The 22,877-nt window shown below is 45.5% G+C and overlaps 1 protein-coding gene and 1 long non-coding RNA gene across 2 annotated transcripts in view; one reads left to right on the top strand and one right to left on the bottom strand.

Annotated features, from left to right (window-relative positions):
* The first annotated feature begins 17 nt into the window (after positions 1-17).
* Positions 18-3,447, top strand: LOC121098190. Its single transcript, XR_005831202.1, has 2 exons — positions 18-308; positions 2,285-3,447. It is a non-coding gene; the product is annotated as an uncharacterized LOC121098190 (long non-coding RNA).
* Positions 3,448-4,054: 607 nt separating this feature from the next.
* Positions 4,055-22,877, bottom strand: part of CBL (Cbl proto-oncogene) — a 45,348-nt gene continuing 26,525 nt past the window's right edge. Inside the window, exons 4-16 of the mRNA XM_040615909.1 lie at positions 22,502-22,658; positions 20,797-20,918; positions 19,710-19,847; positions 18,798-18,885; positions 18,124-18,255; positions 17,491-17,694; positions 15,852-15,983; positions 14,357-14,734; positions 13,344-13,438; positions 12,681-12,836; positions 12,069-12,172; positions 11,416-11,598; positions 4,055-8,792 (exon numbers count right to left, since the gene is read on the bottom strand). Coding sequence (XP_040471843.1) covers positions 8,512-8,792; positions 11,416-11,598; positions 12,069-12,172; positions 12,681-12,836; positions 13,344-13,438; positions 14,357-14,734; positions 15,852-15,983; positions 17,491-17,694; positions 18,124-18,255; positions 18,798-18,885; positions 19,710-19,847; positions 20,797-20,918; positions 22,502-22,658 — 2,170 coding nt within the window. The 3' untranslated portion in view covers positions 4,055-8,511. The remainder of the gene's footprint in view (positions 8,793-11,415; positions 11,599-12,068; positions 12,173-12,680; positions 12,837-13,343; positions 13,439-14,356; positions 14,735-15,851; positions 15,984-17,490; positions 17,695-18,123; positions 18,256-18,797; positions 18,886-19,709; positions 19,848-20,796; positions 20,919-22,501; positions 22,659-22,877) is intronic.

Below are 22,877 nucleotides of genomic sequence, written 5' to 3'. Positions count from 1 at the left end.
TCCCGCGACAGCAGGACTTACTCCTGGGAAATGGGTTTAAACCAGCAGTGTGGGCTGAAAGCCCCCCCCCGGCACTTGGGACACCGCTGAAGGTCGCGGGGGCTGGTGGCGGCTGCCGGGTGTCACAGCCCGGCACCAGTGGGACACGCTGCCGGTGGCCTTGGCCAGGAGCCACCTGGACGAGCCGGCGGAGCGGTGTTGGCTTAACTGGCCTCTGCCCCACGGCGGGGGCAGGAAAATGTCCCGTTCACGGGTGGCCGAGCCCAGCACCGAGTGCGAAGGGGTGGCAGCGGGTGACGGCTGACGAGGTACATGCGGCGGTGGGTCAGCAATCCTGTCCAGGTCCTCGCAGTGGCACCTTCATACCTCCTGCAGCTGGTAACGGGTAATCCTGGAGATGCGAATGGGTGGTTGCACTCACAACTACTACAGACACTGACAACTACCAGTACTAATACATCTAATGGATTCTAATAGATAACTAGTATTAGATTGTAAAAGATCTCATAGTATTAGATTGGAATGTACAATTAGATTACTAGTGGCGGTAGATACGAAAAGGCAATACTGTCAACAGAATTTAACAGATCCCAACTGTAGAGTCTATTAGGTAGTTGTATTAATAGCTAATATAGATACTAATAACTGCTCTTCGATAAGTCCTATCACTAGATTCTAATAGATAACAAGACATTATAGTAGATAATTGTATTGATAGCTACTAATAAATATTAATGGATTTTTCCCTTAAAGAATTCTAATAGATTATAACTGTTACTCATATACGAGCTGCTCTGGATCCTAATAGATAATTCTTGTTGATACATTCTAATACATTTTAATTGGTAGCTGTATTAATAGCTACTATAGATACTAAATACAAATAGGTAATTTTTTAGATGCTAATAGTAATAGCTTTGAATAGATAATTGCAATAACGCTAATACAGGTAAGATTCTCATAGATTATGAGACAAAATCGTATGGCTGCCTACTAGGCATAGTAACAAGAAATTCCATTCATGAATTGATAGGTATTTGCATTAATAACTACTATTGATAATTCTATAAGTAGATTCTGTTATAGATTCTACCAGACCATTGTATTTTTAGCTAATATAGATAATACTAACTACATAATGAATAAAAGTATTATTAGATACTGGTAGATAATACAAGAAAATCATCTTACCAGCTATTGTAGATATTAGTAAATCTAAAAAATCTACAAAATTCAGACAGATAACTTTAGGACCAGCTACTGTAACTACTACTCATAGATAACTGTTGTAGATTCTACTAGATACTGTAGAGTTTCAAATAGCTATCTGTGTTACTTCCTACTGTAGGTACTAATCTGTAATTCTGAGAATCTATAAGAAAACTTTTCTGCTTGCTGCTGTAGCTGATATTAACTACTAACAGACCATTGTTTTAACAGAATCAGTTCTAAAAATTGATTAGATTAGAACATTACAGCTGATAACAGCTACTGTAGGCTCTAACAGTTACTAACAGTAATTCAGTCAGCAGAATTATCTGTTAACGACAGCTACTCTAAACACAAATAATGCGAAACCCAACTCTGTTCGTGGATTCCAGTGGATACCAATAACCTTAAGAAATAACTAATAATAATTACTTGTTGGTAATAGCAGTGTTAGTATCAAGTTCTAACTTAGCCGGGACATTCAGTGATAGATAATAATAAGTAGCAGTGCACAACAGAATTGGATTTAGCTGAATGCTGCAACGTAGCGGTGCTGGCAGCGAGGGTGGGTGATACTGAACGTTGACGGACCACCCTGGCAATAAACCGAGCAGTTAATGAGCTGGCTGTGCCACCCCTCAGCAGGTGCTGACACCGCGGGTGTGACAGCGAGAGCAGGTGTGACAGCGAGAGCAGGTGTGACAGCGAGAGCGGTCAGACGGTGGCTAACACCACCGGGCCCTGTGTGAGCCCCGGGACGCCTTCAGCTCTGTGTAACTACACTGCTAGTGCTTGATACCATGAAACACCACATGCCCCCTCATTGGACCCCTGGTCATATTATGCCACCCCTCTTATCCTCGTTTGACCCCCGTGTCCTCATTTGACCCCCAGTTAACCTCATTCAACCCTTCAGTACTGATTCTAAGATATTTGTTGACCTCAGATGACCCCCGTGTCCTCATTTGACCCCCATGTCCTCATTTGACCCTTCAGTGCTGTTTCTAAGATATTTGTTGACCTCAGATGACCCCCGTGTCCTCATTTGACCCCGTGTCCTCGTTTGACCCCTCAGTGCTGATTTTAGACATCCGTTGACCTCAGATGACCTCTGTGTCCTCATTTGACCCCTCAGTGCTGATTTTGAAGAATTCATCGACCTCAGATGACCTCTGCATCCTCATTTGACCCCTCAGTGCTGTTTTGGAGACTTTCTGTTGACCTCAGATGACCCCTGTGTCCTTGTTTGACCCATGTCCTCATTTGACCCCAATTGACCTCATCTGAGCCCTCAGTGCTGATTTTGAGGCATTCCCTTGGCCCCTGTGTCCTCATTGAACCCCAATTAATCTCCTTTGACCCCTATGTGACTTGCTCGAGGGGTTCCCTCAACCCCGTGTGAGCCACGTGTCCCTGTTCGACCCCAGTCATGGCAGGTGCCCCCGGAGGGTCCTGGCCAGTCTGTCCTCATTTGAGTCTAATGGAGCCTCCAGGTGCTGGAGTAACGGAGGCTGGACCCTGCCGGGTGCTATAGGTGCTGCCATTCCAAGACGCACAAGTGGCAGCTGTCAGTCCCACCCCGAGGGTCTCACCCACTGCAAGACCCACAGGGGTCCCCGGGGTCTCAGGGACTCCACAAATGTCTTAACATCGTGTAGCATCCGTTAGACCACACAATATTAAAGTGTGTAATATTTATCTCCCTATATATAGTTGGATTTCTTATATATTCTTTGTATTTCCTATCTAGTTATGCTCTGTAATGTATGCTCTGTAATTCCGTAAAACACCTAATTACAGAAATGTTATGCAATAATCATAAAGGTCTTTTAGAGTCTTGCAAGGAACCCACACATTGATAACTGACCTACAGCGTCGCGTCGTGCACAAATTCAAGCGGAGCAGGTTGCAAAGCTCTTCTGCCCAAACCAGAGAGGAACTGAAACGAGTCACGGCTGCCCGGCTTGGTGACCACAGGCTGGTGCGGGACGGGACGGGATGGCCACCGGTGTCCCCAAGGCCAGGTCTAGGTAGTGCTTCTGGAAGAAATGTCTCTGGTAACATAAGGCAACTGCTCGGGCACACAGGAGGGACCTCTCCCTCTCTGCTCCCTCTCCTCTACTGATCTAAGGACAAACGTGTGGTACGGGACTTGCTTGTCAAGCCGCTGCCATCAAGCTATCTATCGTACCTAATTACATGCACCTTGCATTTTGTATTAATAAAGCAGAAAAGTGGTTGGTTGGTGTCATTTCATGTGAATTCAGTCCAGGGGTATCACGGTCACCGGTCCCAAGGGGAGGGAGGTTGTCCTACACCGCTCCTTTTGGGCGACAAGGCTGTAGTAACGTACTAACAGAGGCCGTGAGAGGCAAATGGAGCCCAACAGACGCCGTTTGTTGGGATGGGACCGACGCTTCTGCATCTGCGAGACCCGACAGACACTGCAGAGCCTGTTCAGCCCCACCAGATTCCTGCGGACTCCTCAGGTTCTGCTCGTGGGTGGCAACAAACCTGTCAACATCATTCTCAGATCTGGCAGGTCCTGATGGATTATAGCCTCCGCTAATCGATTCTATTAGAATACGCTAACTCCACCAAGACTGATTAGTATCAACTTGGAATGAATCTTTCCTGCCCTCTGTTCGTTAGCGTCCATGATACAAATTTGAATTTAACACAGAACTGTGGTAACAGCTAAAATAGCTACAGAGTCCGGCCGCAGGAGATCCAGGAGACTGAGCACCTCAGGCCTGGGCACCCCCAACAAGGGGACCGAGACAGGCTTGAGCGGGATAATTCTTTTTGCAGGACTCACAGAACCAACACAACACAGACCATATGCTACAACAAAGGAAATTTTATTTAAAAATAAAACTTTGTTTTGTTTTCTTTTTACTGACACAGGTGAATGAAATTCCAAACAAAGAAGCTCTTAGTGGGCAGCATACAAGAATGGAAACAATTAATAAATAACATTAGTATAACCTCTAAACATTAACAATGCATTTGCAAACAAAATGAGGACTTTAAACCAAGTGAACCTTAAAGCTCAGCTACTCTCTGTAAGAATATTTACCTTCTGTTTTTCCTTATTCTTTACAGACTGAAAGGATTAAATACTGCTATTATATTTTTATATTAATGACACTATTATACTTTTTTAAAATATTTTGTGAAAATCTCAACATTTTAACACTGATATTATACAAATTGGTATTTGTCATTCAAGAGAAAGAACAACTGTTCCTCCCCCACTGGGAATTTCAAAAAAGATTTCTATTAGGAACTTTAAAAATAAGTGTCCTTATTCTCCACTAATTTTTAAAGTGGCACCTTTAAGAAAGTGCCCTGGGAGTTGCATTTTTTTCTCGCTCAACTGAAAAAAACACAATCATTTACAGTAATGACCCTGCCTCAGGATTAGCTACAGTAATGTCATCGGTCTAGTGCAGGAAGCAACATGCTGGACTCCGAGCCCCCCCCCCCTCCCCCCGGCTCCCCCAGGGCAGGGCTCAGTGAAGGGCACGCAGAAAAACTGTTTGGAAGGGAAACAAGCCCACTGGTCCCCAGCAGAGGCATCCCACGCCTCAAGCTGCAGCACTTGCAGGGACAGACACACAAGGGCAGTGCAGCAGACAGGTTTTACCACACCCCTGGCAGGACAGGGCTCATTCCAGACTCCCATTCAGCTACGGTGGCGTTGAACAGCCAGCAAACCTGTTCGGAACAGAGACGCTTGTCTGCTTTCCCCAGCGCCCTGCTGCTCGCTGTGCAGGGACACGCGCTGGTCCCACACATCTGGTGCCCAGCTCTCACTGTACAAAGTGTTTTCTGCTTGCTTTGTGGCCAGGGTTGACAGGTAGGGGGGAAACCCAGCGTTTTTTGTGAGCAGAACTTGTATTTCGTTACAAGCAAACCCAATCCTGTTCTACAATTCTACTGTCTTCACACCAAGCTGAGTACAGCACCAGTCCAGACAAGTCACTGTTAGGAACAGGTAAAGTAGGAAACCTCCACGGTTGAAATGCTACAAAACACAGTGTCATAGTTGAAGTGACAATTGCCCATCTTCGGCGCCCCTTCTTTTCACCCCTTTCAAAGCAGTCTCATGCTCAAAGGCATCTTTACAGCTTGTCTAGCTCGGGCTCCTCAGTTTCACAGAGGTGTGGATGCTCAGATCCAGCCTAGCGATGCAGCATTCCCTTAAGAAAGGCACTAGACATTTGGGGTTTGGGTTTTGTGTTTTTTTGTTTTGTTTTGTTTTGTTTTTTTCTTTTTAAAGTAGCGTCATAAAGTTAACTTCTTAAGCATAAAGATCAAGGAGGTGAAGGGAAAAAAAAGAGAAATTAATCTTAGGCTTACCTTTCTGAAAGAACAACAAGAAAAATACACTGTACAGTGCTTGGATGGACTCCACAGAGCACGGCCATAAGACATGGTCAGGACTCTGCTGCACTTCAGTGGTACTAGCAAATGCTTTCACGTCTAAGGAAGAAAAGCCAAGACTTAAGTTTCCTAAGTCAGATTGAGACACAAACAGTGGACAGAAAAGACACATGCAGAAAAATTAGTGATACATGCCACAAAGAGTGCTCTCTCTAATCTCTAATACCTGGAACAACACCCATAGGAACATCTCTTGGCACATAAACCCCAAAGACAGGCCTGTAATAGCTCTGCTAGGCATGATTTAATTTAACATTACAACAAGCCTGTAATAAAGGGCTTGTATGGGACAGGGCATCACTACTCTGATCACACACACTGTGCAAGACAAGAGTTAAGGCTTTCTAGCCAGCTGGACTTGGCTCTTAAGCAGTCTTGGCAGTGGCAAGAGTCACGCGCCACACTTGAACACACTTGCACTGAGTTTATAGAGCAAGTCAGAAATGAAGTGGCTCCAAATCCAACATGGAGCTAGTGGCAGCACTGGAGAGAATATGAAAAAGCATGAAACAAAACCGTAGTGCTCCCTTACAAAAGTGTTTTTCCCTGGTTTTCTGGGACAAAGCCAGGAAATAACCCTCATACACCAGGACTGGTTGCTCTGGCTCACAAATGTAACGTGCAGAGACAACTGAGAACAACCAGAGCTGCCCCATGTTCCTGCCTCAGCAGCACCAGTGCTGGGCTTGCTTCTCTAGAAGCTCCCGCGGACACACTGACCAAGGCTGCCATGCGGAACTGGCAGAGCAATTCACGCAGAAAGAGCAGGACTGGCTCCTGATACCGCTGACGGCTGCACGCGTGGGCAGAGGAAAAAGAACAGCTCTTCTTCCCCGAGTGCAACGCACACTGACATCACCTCCTCTGCAGCGCAGCACCTCCACCAAGGCCAGACCCTGCTCTTGGCTGGGCCTGACCGCTCTGCACCACCGCAGAGCGCCGTGCCCACTGACGTGAATCTCATCGGTGTGCTGTATTGCAAGTTTCAGCCCTGGCCCCAAAATAGCAGCGGTGGTGGCGACCTGTGAGTGTTGCAGGAGATCTCCTTACGGTTTCAGAGAAGGTTTCCTTCACTACAGAAAGGAGGGAAGTAAAGAGGCAGTTCATTGCTTTTAAACTACCTGGAACTCACTGCATCAATTTATAAAGCTGTAGATCTAGAGAGAAACCTATACTCTAACATAAAACAAAGATTTTGCGCTTAATTCCCTTTGCTAATACTTGTTCAGTCCTCTCTGCCAACCGCAAGCCATTTCTGAGACACGGGCCCAGCTACCGGATTCTTTAAAAGGCTAAACTGCATCCAACTGCCATAACCACTCCAACACCACTTCAAGTTGCAACCCTTTGCCTAGTGACTGCTGCTGCCCTTGAGAGAGATGCAAATAACGCTAGACGCGCTCCAAAAGGCTAACAGCCCCTCAGCGTACACAGCGCGCTTGTTCGCCTGTCAGGCTGTGATCTGCGTCTGCCTGCTCGATTTAAATCCTCTCAAAGGGAACCATACGCTGCTCGCACATCAAGCATCCATGAACAGAGTTAAGTAGCTGAGTATGCAAGTCAGGTTCTTTCAAAGTAACAGCTGAGTACTGACTTCTAAAGCCGTGTGATCATTTGACAAATACAGAAGTTTCCCAGATCTGCTTTAACACAAGCTCTGGCAATACCTTAGAGCAATGGAAATGGAAAGAAGGGCCCCCGTGTTGTTTTGATAGCCATGCAGGGAAGTGCTGCATTTCTTTTACTGCGAAGCAGGTAAGACAGCAACAAATACGTCAGCTCCATCTACCAATTCCACAAAACAGCCTGGCACGAAGACAGCTGGCTCCCGCCAAAGCTCTCTGAAGGAGAAGAGGGAATGTGCGTGAAGACCACTAGTCTGTGACAGCCCCCGTGCAATTGAGATAAATAAAACATCGTTATTTACCAGGTGCAACATTCCTACGGAAAGAGCGCATGGGAGTGTCCAGTGATGGCTGCTCAAGCCCAGCAGGGCCACAATCAAGTTTGAGCATTGAAGCACAAAATGCTCCAGGCTAAAAAAAGGAGAAGCAGCAGCCAGTTCTTTGCTTTCACTCAAATTCTTCCCACCCTCTCCCACCCCTCAAAAACACGCAAAACCTTCAGCACGTCTAGCTGCCTGGAATCTGGTGCTGCCAGTGCTGCCGGCAAGAGGACACACATGAGAGAAATCCAACTCCCAGCACTGTCAAGATCAAAATGCCCGGCAGAAGCTAGTCATGCTATCTCCAGGCAAAAAGGGAGGGCTTGAGTCATAAGCAATAAATGCTATTATTACAGGCAAAAGGGAAACACCATGGTGAGCAGGAAGCAATCAGAAGATTCTTCCAAGGTCTCCTATTTATTCCCAGCAGAAAGGGACCCCCCAGCTGCTCTAAAAAGCCTGAGCCAGACACACAGCAGCAAACAGATCCAAACCTAGTACCATGAACCACAGGACACACCACACTGACCTCGAGACTTTGTTTCTCAGAGCATTCACTTAGAATTCACAGCACAAAACACTGCCCCCAGCCTCCAGGGCATCAGCTCGGGGATCCCTTGTCGCGACACCTTTCTCTACCAACACCCTGGAAATAAATCTGTTCTCTCAAACAAGAGGTAGGGGTAAAGGACTCCAAGACATACACTGTATAAAACACCATTCTGCTCCATTTCATTCCACTGCTTTGAAATCTGGAACCACAAAAACCTGATAACTGATTCTCTTCCGAGGCAGGACTGACCTCAGCACGAAGTCTCTAAAGGAACCCCCTTCCCCTTTGGTGCGTAGCTGGGCTACGGCTGCCCAGGCAGCTGGTCCACAGAAGTTGTAGGTGTGGAGGTAATGTGCTATGTGGCCACATGCGCAGGGGAGGAAATGGAAACAAACTCCCGGAGAATATTCTTGGCCATTTCAATATTATTATGTGCAATGACCAGTGCTTTCTGAATGTCCTGATATGAATAGCCTTGGCTCATTAGATTCTCAATCTCACTGGAGAGTTGCAGTGATGCGCTGGTCCCGCTGCTGGCTCCACCTGTTTGGCAGCTCCCCGCTTTCCGCTCAGAATTTATTCTCCGTGGTAGTGGCTTCGGTGGCCTTTCTGGAACTTGAGAGCCATCTGAAAAACCTGGAAGGAGAAACAAATGCGTCACTTCAAAGAAGAACATGTGATTCTTGCTTGGAACAAAGCAGGAATGAGACTAGGTTGATAAATGGCACTTCAAAAACATGCCGCCGAAAGCCACTTCGACCAGCCTGCCCTCTCACACCAACGGTACGGATTAGCTCAGCTTCCCCTCTCGCGTGCAAAAACGGCTATGGAGATTATTTTTTTTAATTAGGAAGCCATAACAGGCTCATTTATCAGGAAAAGACCATATAAATGGAAAAAACTAATACGGGATATATGTGTGCGTGTGAGCAGAGCTCAGATATCAGCCTCCAAAAAGACACAGAGACCTGCTGGGAAAAAATGACACAGCAAATATGCAACGGTACCAAACTTCCCATTTCCTTCCAGAACCAGACAGCAACCTCCCGTTTAACTGCCCAGGTGCCGATCTCTCCTCACAGAAATATTGTTCCCGTTGCAGCGTGCTGAGGGAGTGCATGCACAAACCCACACCTAGCAGTTACAGGTCACCCACCACCCCTGCTCCCTCCGGCAACCGAATTATGTCCTCTGAAGGGTCTGCTCCTCTTCCTCTGCCAGCCCATCAGCGGGCCAGGGCCCTCGAGAAGAGCTCCTGCTGAAGCTCACCCTACCTAACGGCCGGCAGCTATTGCCGGTAAGTAAGCTCAGCCTGTTCTGCCTTTCCTCTTTCCTCTTAGTCATTCAGATCTGTTACTTGCCAGTAGCCACATTACGCACTACTCCTGGGAAGAAAAAAGAACAGCCCATAAACAAGACACCAAAATGCCTCGGAGAAAAAAAACACGTTGTTTAATGTGTTAAACCAACATCTGGTAATTTTTGAGTTCTGACCTCCTCTATCATTGCAGAAAGCATTTTTTCCTACTTTGCAAACCATAGGAGACCTTCCTGCATGAATATTTGACATCAAATACGACATCTATGATCACCTTAAAGAAAGTTTTATTTGTCTTCTGGAGAAACTCCTCAAGGCACTCAAGACAGTATTCTAGCAGCAGAAGTGGTGTACAACAGACAAATCCGTAAGACTAAGGATGTCCAAACAATCCCTTTTGAAGAGCGGGTGCTGCAGCACTGGTCAGAAAAGCAGCAGTCACTGCGGAGCCTTCCTGAAAAACTTGTACCGAAAGCTCTATGATAGAGAAGGCTCTTCAGGAAACAAATGCACTGCAGCTTTCTCATCACCACAATGCAGTTCAACTCCCCAGTCATCAAAGTACAAGCTGCTTACGCATAAAAAGCTTTTTGTATGTTTGAGAAAATGGACTACCCACTCCTCTCCCCCAAACTGTCTTTTGAAAGGGCTGTTTCAGCTTGAGCTAGATCAAATTTCAGAGACCACAGGTCAATTTGAAAGGACAGCTCCTAGCACAGTTTTTTTGGTAAATGATTAAGAAACCGAACTGTAGAGCACAACGCATGAGAACATAAACCTACCAAAATGTATCCCATACTAGTCAGGCTTGCTTAACACCAGGCTTCAGCAGTAGCCAACACCCAGTGTTTCAGAAAACTGCACATGCTTCCCAAAGGGCTAATAATCAGCATTTCCAAAGCGTTTTTCATTAGCAGATCTCCTAACACTATGAAGCAGGACAACAGCATTGTTATTTCAGGGCTGCAGAAACAAAGAAGTCCATGATTAAGCTCAGCATTTCACCTGGGAGGAGGACGTGAGCTCTCTCTGCCCCTCCTCACCCCCGTCAGCCACACTCGACAGACTCAAAATGTGAGGCAGGGAGGAGAGGCGAAAGCTAATTAACTTCTCTGCACTAATAAACTCTTCTCTGTGCTGAAGGAGGGCAAGCACAGGGAAGTGGTGAAGCACGTGAACACAAGACTCGTGGGGGCAAGGACCTGCAGGGTCTGCCCCCCATCTACCTCCAGCAGGACCAAGAAACTCACTCCCCTCTTACTTGGCAAATGGCCGGGATGCTCCGAAAGCCCCCCAAGAGGAAGAGTTTCAGAGCTTCCTTTAGAGCTGCTGGGCAGTTGTAGGGAATAAGTCAGGCGTTATTCAGAAAGGCTGTGGGAGAGACAAGGCTTTAGTTTTTTTCCCTCAGAGAACGTGCCTTGCAGCCAGGACAAGATGTCCTCTACTCCCCCAGGGACAAAGTGCTGACCTTGCTGAGCCACCCGTCCCTGCTGCAAGGAACTGACAGCACCGAACAATATAGTTGTGCCATCTACCGGCAACAACCACAGCCCAGACCGAGCCAGACAAGCTGTGCAAGGCCAGCCATCCCATCTTCTACCTAGAGCAGTGACGAGCAGGAATGTTCCGAAGTCCTGTTCCATGCCCTGGTACAAAAGGTATGTCATGGCCTGCAGGAAACAGCAGCTTAAGGAACATCCTTTAAGCTGAGGAAAGCTTTTCCTAACTATGATTTAAGTATGATTTGCTAGCTCAGTGATTAAATCACCAAGGCTGGGCTGTTCCAAGTTGCAAATCAAACCTAAGGACCAGCGCAGTTCTGCCCTGTAAATCTGATTTTACAGCTTACATACAAAACCTTAAGTGAGTGACAGAAGTTCGAACACACACAGCAAGCCGGCAGCACCCACTACAGTATGACGACTGCAAGTGTTCTCTAACCTGTTACAGGGTCATTTTCCAAAGACATTCGGCTGAAGGCAGATGTGGCATTGGAGATATCAGACAGTGTGCGACGAGCAATAGCAACTGGTAATGGTGGTTTGGGGATATCATAGCCATCTTCTTCATTTTCTGACTCTTCAGGGCCGTTGCTGGCAGTGGCTGCTGCCAGATCCCCTTCATCTAGAATAAGAGGCACATTCTGAGCCCTGGGACTGAACAGACCCTCTGTCTCTCAAGGCAGATTCTGTTCCTCTGTAGTCCACAAACATTGACGGGACACAGAACTAAAGTTTTGCTGCCAAAACTCCACGTTCAATGGAAGCTCTTTCCAGAAGGTAGCATTAGATTAAAAATTACTTATGATAGATGTGAGCTGACAACTGCTACCCAGAAAAGAACAAAATCTTCAAACCAGCAATTTTTTTAACAGCTGTTAAGTATTTTTACAGTGCATTCCAACTAGGCTTCTCAACAACATCCGCACATGCAGTCTGCAGCACACAGGCCCAGATGTTTCCACATACATCCTAGCTATTTTAACAGCAAAAGCAGGTAACATTTAATTTAGTCTAAAATGCTGTTCCAACTGCCACTGGGACCGCTTCATTGCACCCCAGTTTCTCAGTTGTTTATTCAGCACACCCACTCACCAGAAGCGTTGACAGTCTCAAAAGCAGAGGATGCTGCTTGGGAGTGAATGTTGTACATCGCTTCATACGTGCAGCCATCCGCCTGCTGGTCGCAGTCTAAAACTCTGAGGGAGAGAACATGCATTCCCCTTCAGACAAGTGACAGCGCTCCACCACCGCCACCTAGTCTGTGTGACTGACATTCTGCACAGATCCCGCTTCAAAGTGAAATCACCACCGTTCGGTGAAAGAACGTTTGTTCCAGAAAACGCTCTACTCAAGTCTGTTGCGATACAGCGTTATCAGCTTAAAAGAGTGTAACTGATACCACCAGAACACAACCTTTTAATAGAATTGTGCGTTTCAGTTGCTGATGCTCTCAGAAGGTTACCAGCAAAGGTGGTGGTGGGGGTGGGGAGTGGTTATCTGACTCCTTTAACAAGTATGAGGATTCTGCAAAGAGCAGTAGTCACGTTTGATTTACAGATAGCTATTTTAGTCTAGATCCGGTGAGTATCACTGGAGGAATCCAGCAAACCAAGCAAGCAAAATTGTATACCCTAGTGAACGAATAGGCTTTCCCAGAGCTGTGAGGAGGAAGCACAGTACGTACAAACCGTGCGAGAATCTCACCGTAAACTCTGAGTCATTTCCGAAGGCAGTTTGATCTCTGGTTTTTGTACAGCAGGACCTGGAGGCACCACAGGCAGAGAGGATGGCGACATGTATTCAGTGTCTTCATCGCTTTCAGACTGTTCCCCAGGAGGCAGTTTTGGTACAGGCAGTGGTCTGGAGGCAGAGGAGACAAGATATAAACATCAGAAAAACATTTACGCTAAATCTAATTAATATCAAAGCAGCCTTTAAAATCCGCAGCAGGAGTAACAAGCAGTCATCTTATAGTGATTCTGTCTGAACAAATAACCTGGCTTTCAGGATTCTCAGCAGCCCAGCTGCCAGGTCACACTGGCACGAGGAAGCTGACAATATCATTCACGCTATACATCACCTACTTCACATCAAGACCAACTCAGAAGTGAATTCTTACAAGACCTAATGGCAACTGCAGCCTGTTTCCTACTGCCACAGCCAAGGGCAACTACCACCACCATCCTCAGGTCTTTGGGATGCCGATTTCATCTACGTTCTCTAGATTGTGTATTTTGAATCTGTCAGAGATTGAAACTAAAGCTGACAGAGCTGTGTCAAATTCTGTCCTGGCACCAGCATGGAGCGCACCCGACGATTACCGTTCTGCAAGATATAAAAAAGCACTTTTGCTAGAAAAGAACAGACCTGGCAGCTAAGGAGTAGATCGCATTGGCAGATGAGGAGGGTTTGATTTTGGGGTGTTCACACTCTGAGGTTGTTGTTGGACCAGTGTTCAAGCTCTGAAAGAAAAAATGCCAAACCAGGAGTCAGAAACACCACACATACCAGTGTGCAAAGCCATCGGCCAGTCATTGGACACATCCTCTGTGGGAATGAAGCACCTTCATTTATTCCAAAGCATTTACCGACACCTTAAAACCCCAGTTGTTCTGCGACAGTTCTCCCTCGGTAAAGGGCACAAGCAGTGGTTTTCTCCTGTAGCCAACTGCTTGTTTACACAAAAACTCCAGGAAATTCGTATCTTTTGAGACTCCAATGGCTTTGGCAAATTTAGCTGCAATAGGCCAAAATGGGGGACAAGAGGGAAAGGATGCAGACAAACATACACGCAGAGACAGACCGACAACTGCGCAAGTGTCAGCTTCTTAGACAATCCTGCTAAAAATGTACTTGCTTTCAATTTTAGAAAGATGGAGGTTTTAAAAGGAAAAATGAAGGCAATAGAATCAAAGAAAGCAAAACTGCTTGCTTTGCCTGAGATTTTTTTTTTGGAGAAAAATATGTTGAACTACTAAGTTACATGTCATGACACTGGTAATAGTAACAGATCCGTATTTAACTCAGATTTTACTGTGTTAAACTAACCATAGCTACTGTGTGTGGGTTTTTCAGGACTGAAAACTGAGAAGAGTAAATGACACTTTTTCAGCGTACTGGGCCCCGGCGTAAAACATTCACGGTTTTTCAAAACTGAAAGGTGAACAATGATCATGAAATTGTGTCTCTCAATTTGTGACTGCTCCAACTGGGATTTCAGCCTCGCTTCTAAGAGGCATGAAAGCACTTCCCTAAGAAGTCCTCCCATTACTCTCCCTTCACGCAAGATCATCCTGTTAAGACGCAAACTATGAGAAGACGGCACCCTTGCAAGGCTTAATTCCTCACAAATTACCTTCACGGCCGACAGGTCTACTCACCACCGGGCTGTCCAGGCTGAGCGTGCTCCCGAGCCGATGGCTGTCAGCCCTGGAGTCCATCTGAGAGGGCAAGGAAAAGGGAAGCGAGTGCCTGTTCGACAGTTCTCTCCCAGCCCAAGGGTCAGCGGGGCTGAGAGCCACAGGTGGGGCTTTTGGAATTGGCCTGGACGGCCACAGGTCCGCCTGACGGTTGGAGGGCACGGGAGGGGGCTTGTCTCTCGAAGGACAATCTCCTGGCGTGCAGGGCAGGGGACGTCTCTGAGATCGACCTTCAGTCCCAATGGCATGTGGCCTGTCCGGAGGCGGCGGCGGCGGGAGATCTCTGAGCGTGGGTGGGATCGGCAGAGGTTTATCCTTGTGAAGTGTACCGGGTGCAGCCTGGATGGCAGAAGAACGTACAATTATTGCTTAACGAAGGCAGCCTAGCCACAAAACATAAAAAGGAGGAAGGCGGGTGGCAGAAAGCTGAGTTTTGGGTTTTGTTTTATCTATTTATACAAGAAATTATCTCAAAGGATGTGGAGATAACTCTCCACATCTCCACAAATTAACTCTCCAGAGACACCTTCTCTACAGGCTGCAAGAGATAACACTAATTACATGCAGCTACAGCTAGGAACTAAACAGCCCGTATTATTTTTTTGAAGAAAAAAAAAAAAGCTTACAGCAGCATTAGATTGGATTCCAAACAAAGGATACCCATCGTTTAAAAAAAAATATTCAGCTGTGGGTTATTTATATGTTAACATTCGTCACTTAACAGTCAGCAACGGATATTCATAGAAATGCATATTTTCTTCTGCCTGAACTTTCAAGCATCATTTCATTACTTCATCCAAACCAGCTGAAGAATCAGCTCTACCTCAAAAGCCAATGACCAAATGCCACCAAGATTATACTGCTGCCTTCTGCTAGTCAATCAGAAAACCAGTTCTTCCCTCCCAGTCACACACATTTCATTCCTTCCTTGGTTTTCTATCTGAAAAAATGCTCGATGGAAAAAATTTGTCAAGAAAAGGTGGGACAGGGATATGACAACTTCCCACTAGGCTGCCAGCTAGAATGAAATGCAAGTCCATAAACGCTGTTCCAAAGGGCACAGGCAGCAGTGGCAGAAAACCAGTAAAGATACTGCTAATAACGACTTGGTAGTTCAACAGGACGACACTAGTCACCCTGAGCGAGCAAGAATTTCGGCTTAGGACTGGCTTCTTTCTAGCAATCGGATGGACAGATGTGAAGGCCATTTAAACAGCAAAGAGGGACTCTCCTACCATGGATCCCAGAAGGAAGCATTTGCTTTCAGGACAGACTGGGCTCTTGTGGGGAATGGAAGGGAAGTGGCCTAACAGGACTGCAGAAAGGAAGAAGAAAACGTATGTGTGAAAGTCCCTAAGGATGTCACAGAGAACACATCGCGTTCACCAGAATGTTCTTCCTGCCTGCCCCCCCCCCCTCCCGCAAAGCACAGACGAAAGGGTAAATTGTGTTTGACCTTTGAAGTGGTCCCAGGACTGGAAGCTCCAGGTGGATTGGACACTCGCTGCTGCAAAAGATCCAGTCGCGGTGGCACGGGAGGAAGGGTGGCCTGTGGAGCTACGGAGAATGGAGAAGGAGGACGCTCGACCTGAAAAAGAATGGGACAATCAACAAATGACAAAATTCAGCAGAACTCCTTTTGTCTAGGGAGGCTTCTAAGCTCTGTGGCTTTTACTGGCTTCGATCAGTATCGCTTTTGGTAACAAATTTCTGCGTCAGTAACAACCATACACCGGTAAACGACGGCAATTTCACAGCACAACAGCATCTGGCTTGAGACAATCCTTGAAGATCAGAGCTTAGGCTGTGGCACGCAACTGAAAATGCACACTTAGCAATGGCACAAGGAAAGACAAGCTGCTTCTGGAGTAACAGACCTGCCTCCCTGGGCCCTGAGCTTCTTTTCTTTTCGACACAAGAGGGCACGGTCTGCTGTAAAACCTCCTTGTCACTGCAGGCACTACTGTGCACACCGCCTTGGCTACAGTGTCATGGCTGTTGCAGCAGTAACCTCCATTTTTGTCCCTGGAAAGCTGTTTTTCCACCTAAGGAATCAGAACAGCGCCGGTTCTTTTCTTTTTCGTAAAGTTTATTTTACAAGCAAGGCTAGCGCTTCGTAACTTTGAAAAGCTTAACACAGGCTTGAACTCATTAATGCCAACAAACACGGAGTACTAGCCCGCTGCAAGCCGTGACAGGATGTCACACGGAGGAAATTGCTTTGCTTCCCCGTGCTATATATACAAAAACTACCTCCAGGAACCCAGTTTACTGCTCAGTCCACTGTTTCCCAGGATGGAAGCTAAAGAGAAATGTGGCCATAGGTAAAACCAGCACAGAGGATTCTTTCTGACCAGGAAAGGCAGCTTATTTTAGTGAATTCAGCTATCAAAATCAGCCAAATTAAAACTCACTTCCCCGTGCAGTAAAACCACGCTAAGTGCAGATGTGTAAGAGCAGCAATGAGCTTTTAGGAAAAAACATGCAGGGACCCATAAATAATGTCCATCTTGTACACATGTCTTGGAAGGCAGCAGCACTAATGGCAGAGTTATCACACCTTTATTACACAAATTTATCACACACTGTATAAAAAGATGACAGTCAAATTTACTTCCTCAGCAAAATAGCCTGCCCTCTACCCCGTTAGTCATCAGGACCCTGGGAAGATGGTATCTGGTTGGCTGTATTCATCACTGGGGAAAATGGATGAATTTTTGCTGATATGGGTGAACTACGGCTAATAAATGCAAAGCAGCATTGCTGAGCATACAGAGCAGTGTTATAAACCTGGATCTTACATTCCGTAAGTCAAGCCAGCCTTTTCACCCTTCTAAGGATCCTTTCAAGACAACACAGCAAAGATCAAAGATTTCGAAGTATGATCACCACTGCTTAACAGAACAGACAGCGTGAACTGAACTGACAAAACTGAACCTAAATCCCTGTTTTTCATACTCGGAAAAATCTTTTCTGTTACAAGGTCTGACAACCCACGCATGCACAGATCACTAAGACCACAGAAAACTTGACGGAGAACGTGCAGACTTTGTACAAACCGCCACACCTAGTAGTGCACGCTCTGGTGACCTTACTTTAGCACCAGCGAGTTCTTTCATCATGAAGAGGGAATCATCAGCTCTGTCGTCATCATCATCGTCATAATTGGGTGAGGGAGTTCCTTCTGCCCCTTGCCTTGATAATCCTCCTCCTCCTCTGGGGTCAAATGGATCTACTACAATTGGCTCCGTGCCTTTGATTTCACAGCGGCAAAAAGGACAACCCTGGCCTTCTGATTCCTTCAGGGAAGAGAAGAGGTCTGTTAAAACAGCCACTATGATGCAGAAATTAAACAAATAGTTACTAAACAGAGGTTTAAACCTGCTTTTTGGCAGGTACCTTTCAACTGAGAGGAAGACAGAAAGGCAAACTGTGCTATGAATACGGAGTATTCTCTCTCTGAAGCAGAAAAACAGCTTTTTAGCAAGTCCTTGGACTTCTTGCCTGTTCCTAGATGAAGAGATCAGGCATCCAACCAGCTTCTCCCTGCCCTGGTGAAGCTGGCACTGATGCGCTGATATTACTGAACTACGAGCTTACGTCCTCAGTTATGCTATCTTATCTCCACACCTGACGGAAACCGAACAGTTTTGAGAAGAGAATAAACCGCTTCTTGTAAAAGCCCAACTAGCTTCACTCAGAGAGATTAACAAGAGGCAATGCCTCACCTGCCACGCAGTGAGACAGGACGTGCACATCAGATGGCCGCATGGTTCAATCTTCACATCCTTGTCATTTTCGGCACATATTTTACACAGCTGAAAGGTGGAGCCCATCTCGCAGTACAATTCATATTGCTCCTTGGGGAAAGATAGACAGACATAGTTGATACTGCAAAATAACAAGCTTGATTAGTCATAGCTACAGCAAACCCAGCAGATGATTTGCAGGGGGAAAAAAAATTCCCCAGCAGAAGAACACAGTGCAAAGGAGAACAGAAGTCTGCAAAGATTGCACTATAATTTTACGTACTAGATACATATATCAAGCTCTGAAAAAAGTGGACTTCAGGTTATCCCAGATTTTCATTTAGGTGTCCCAGCCTACGAAAGCAAGGCTCGAGACACGCTGAATGGCACAAAAGCGTGAATATTCGGCAGCACATTCTAAAGAACCCCAAACCTTAAAATTTGTCAGCCCTGCATAAAGCTTTACCTAACCTTTGCAATCTCCTCCACCCGTCCCTACCATCCAAAGATCTCTGCAACTCCTGTAAAATACATACATCAGCCTTAAAAACAAGCCTGGGGGATACAAAGTATGACAACTGTATCAACAGCTAAGGAGGCCAGAAATTAAGAAGAAAGCTAGTGAGTTTGATGGGATAGAATACTTTGCTTACCTGTGTAACTTTAATGTGGTCCTGAGGTGTGGGCTCGCACAAGCCAGTCAAGTCAGGATTCTGATTCCGGCCATCAGGAAATAAATAACTGTAAGCAGTTGGAGGAAAAAAAATATATGTCTCTCTGCATGTGCATATACACGCATGCATACATACACACACACACACACATCTAAGGTTTCTCTTGGACATCACGGAGGAAAGAAAGAATGAGGGTGAGAGGCAAGGGGCTGGAACTCAAGGTATTCTGAATTTAAAAGAAGTTTTGGAAGAATCTTGCTATTGCACAGAAAACAAACGTGTAATTTTTAAAAATAAAAAGAAGCTTGTTTTTGCTCCTGGCAGCAATTTTTATTTCAAAGAGAGTATTATAGTCCCTGACTACTCTTCTTAAATCATCCTAGAGTGAAACTGTAATATCCAAAGTAAGAAAATCGATGCCATAGTATCAGTTGCGGTGGCTCACATTAAGGACTCGACTGGAAAAGAATCTGTGACAAGGGAAACACTGACGCACACTTATCGTCTGCTACGGCAAGGGACAGTACAGCTCTCCAGTGCAAGAGACAGTCGTCTGAGTATTCTTGAGTGCCAAAACAGTTAAGCATGTGAATTATTCCACTGATACCAATGGGACTATTCACGACTGAACTGTTTTGCTGAATCAAGGTCTAAATAAAAAGAGCGAGCTGAGAGATGTCCAAAAGGGGCTCAGCGATGTCGACAGCGATTGCTTGATCTCTGTAACGTGCTGCCTCTCCTGTGAAGTAGATAATGTGTGATGAACCCAGCGGGTGTGTTTTATCATTCTACTGACTTTCAGATCTCACCAGAGGATTAAGATTTATAAAAAAAAAAAAACCAGTGAAAAAGGGCAAAAGGGCAAAAAACTTGATTTTGATAGTTACTTACAAGCCTTCCCTGAAGCCATCAATCAGTGCTTGAAAAAGAGGTTTGTTGTGGGGGATTGTCTGAAGAATGTTCCCATCTGCAGTGACATAGCCAATGGCCCACTGACCAAGTCGTGTACAACTCAATCGGAAAATATAACTAAAAACACACAAAGGAAAAGAAACTTCAGTTTGGACCGGAAAAGACAGAAAAGATTAAATGTCAAGTAGGCAGCCTTTTGTCTGGCTATCTCAAGACAGCAAATAAAAATTAGTAGGAATAACTTAATGCTTTATACTAGCTTTCCTCAATTTACCCCCAGGCAGATCAAAGGAGAATTTTGCAATTGATATGAAGTGAGAAAAGCATCTAAGCACTGGCCTCCAGGTGAAATTAAACCCAGAATCCAGAGCAAGAAAAGTTAGCGCCCTTAAAATAATTGGTTTCAAATTAACTTGAAAAAAAACCCAACAAACAACAAAACCAACAAACAGACGACACAAGGTTTCCGTTTTAAAAATGGCACAGAACTAACCACATAGTAACAACCTCCACAAACCAATGCTTGGCCCTTCCTGCATCAAGAATAATCCGTTAGCCGTGTTGCACTGGGCGAAGCTCTATCCAGGGCATTAGGTAGCCCCAAACTGCTGCCCACAGCCCCCCCCAGAAGCACGTGTTGCCCACCACAGTCTCTGAAGTGTGCCCAGCCTGCAGCATTACCTTGCAGCCTACTCTGCCTACCATGCCGCTTTCTGAAGCTGGCTTCAAATGTACACTGGGCTTCTGGGGGCTGCAGCCGGCTCAGCCCTCCTGGTTTTATGCACGTACATCAGAAAGCTACGGGACCTACAGATAGATCCCCTTAATCATGGTCCTCAACAGCCCATCCTTCAGGTTCACTCTGGCAGTTCTGCTTGAGGGAGCTGTTGTGACAGCTGGGGGTGGGCAGGAGGTTAAGAGATGATTATCTCCAAATACAGGGCAAGCTAGTTTAAATTTCTGAGGAAGGAGGACAAAGACAAAATAAAGCCAATCTCCTCAGTCAGCGCAGTAATCAGTGATGTTAGCAAGAACGATGAAAAAGCCACTGCTGCCAAGCACTAACCTGCCAGGTTTGTGAATGAATTTCTGAAGCCGGGCTTTCACTTCATCATAGGTTAGGAATGCCATATAACCAGGATGAGTCACCGCTAGGCTATTCCAGTTCCTGAGCAGAGAGGACCATGGCTATAGAAACAACAACAAAATATATTAACCACGCACTTCTGAAAGGTATCAACATCTACAATATTCCTTAATCAAAGGAATCAGTCCTTCAGTTAAAGAAGCAGGGTTCTTATCCCACCATAAATCCAGCAGAGGAACTGCAACCCGTATTCTTATTCAGCAGCCTTGGCTTTTGAGTTTCTCTCTTGTCGTGATAAAAACATCACCTACACAGTCCTTAATCAAAACTCCTTTAATAAATGCGAAGGGAGAAGTCACTGAGGTCACAAAAAGCCAGCTCAAGAACAAGCAATCAATTAGTGCTGCTTCGGCAGAGAAAATGACTCATTCCTGAGACAGGGATAGACAGGAGTTTAATAAGATTATGCGCAGGACCACAAACCATGACTAGTCTGATCCCTAACACCGACTTCCCATACAGCCTCAGGAAAGTGACCTTCCCTCTCTGTCTCAGTTTCACTGTAAGTTGCTTGTACCTATTCTTTAACCACCTAACCTCACTGGGGTGTGGCAAAGATTACTGGCTAGCTTAAGGTTTGAATAAATAAACCAGCATATACATGTTAAATATTCCTTAAAACGACACACAAAAAGTCACAACCATTTGAAAGCTCTCAATCCCGAGAAGGGCTTTGGGTGTCTGAATCTCATCCAATTTTTCCAAATTTCTCAACTTGTCTAAAAGAAGATACTAACTCTCCCTAAGAAATCTGCATCTCTTGGAAACTGCAGCAACTCTTAACTTGCTCTTTATATACTATAGTTGGAAAAAGTACTGAATGAGATCAGCTGCATTGCAACACCGGACATGGGAATTTTTCATCTAGACATATCTTAATTACAACCCACCCTATCACATGGGAAAAGGCAAGTCAGAGCCAAAGAAGTAAGTGTTTGTTCTTGTAAATACCCAATTGTACCATCAGAAGCTGTGGTTTTGAGTTTAGCACTATTAAAGACTGTGGGTTAGAATTTTACCTACTATTAATATCACTTCAGCAATACAGATATTTCTCATCCACAGAACGCAGACGTGTCCACAACACCCTGGCCGTGTCAGTTCAAAAGCTAGGAAGCCCAAATTTCCTTGCTCGTGCTCCATCCTGTACAACCCCCCCCCCCCCATGGAAATAAATATGACAAGAAAGAAAAGGACAAGGAACGGCAGAGGGATTAACTAAGCCTCACATTTCCTGGCTTACAGAAGCTGTGTCAGAACTTCAGTCTAAATCCAAAACACAGCACTGTACTAGCTACTAGGAAGAAAATTAACTGTGTCCCAGCCACAACTAGGACAAAAGGGAAAAACTGATTCTCATGGGAGTATACTGAATGTGCCCTGCAGTTGTGGTATATATTTAGACATTTTTTTCTTCTACAACCAGAAGTGTCACACATTTTTACTGCAACATAGGGTCCTAAGTATTACTAGGGCTGTTTAGGAGCTGAAGGGCAAGATGACCAAACCCGTTGCAGCATAAATAATGCCATTTTAGTGTGTAAAATACCGTCTGTCTTGGGAAAAGAGTCTAACCTGAGGCACTGAGACACATTTCAAGTGATTCATGTTCCTCAATTCTTACCTGAAAAAGCCGTGTGAAGATATCAAATTCAAATACTGAAATGTAGTCATTGCATGTCAAGTCAATCGTTGACTTCAGGGCCATGGCTTCCAGCCCTGAGCTGATGGGATGCACCTCATGCAAAGCCTGACGGAAGCTCTTCCAAGGAACGATAGTCCTGGGGAAAACCAAGCTACCCGTAAATGTGCTGTGTCTGAAGGCCACCACCACGTACATACCTTATACGTTTCTTCGGTGAGCATGCACCTCATAAGAACGGAAGAGAGGGAAATCAAAATTAACCACAGGAGATTTATTCAAATTATGGAAGCACAGATTTCTCAGTACTGCAGGAAATTAGCAGCTAAATGAACTTGAGGCAATTTTCTCTGCGTAT

This window comes from Falco naumanni, chromosome 16, assembly GCF_017639655.2.
Source record: "Falco naumanni isolate bFalNau1 chromosome 16, bFalNau1.pat, whole genome shotgun sequence".
NCBI classification, from domain to species: domain Eukaryota; kingdom Metazoa; phylum Chordata; class Aves; order Falconiformes; family Falconidae; genus Falco; species Falco naumanni.
The sequence above is the reverse complement of the archived record's forward strand: the minus strand, read 5'-3'. Positions and strand labels throughout refer to the sequence as shown.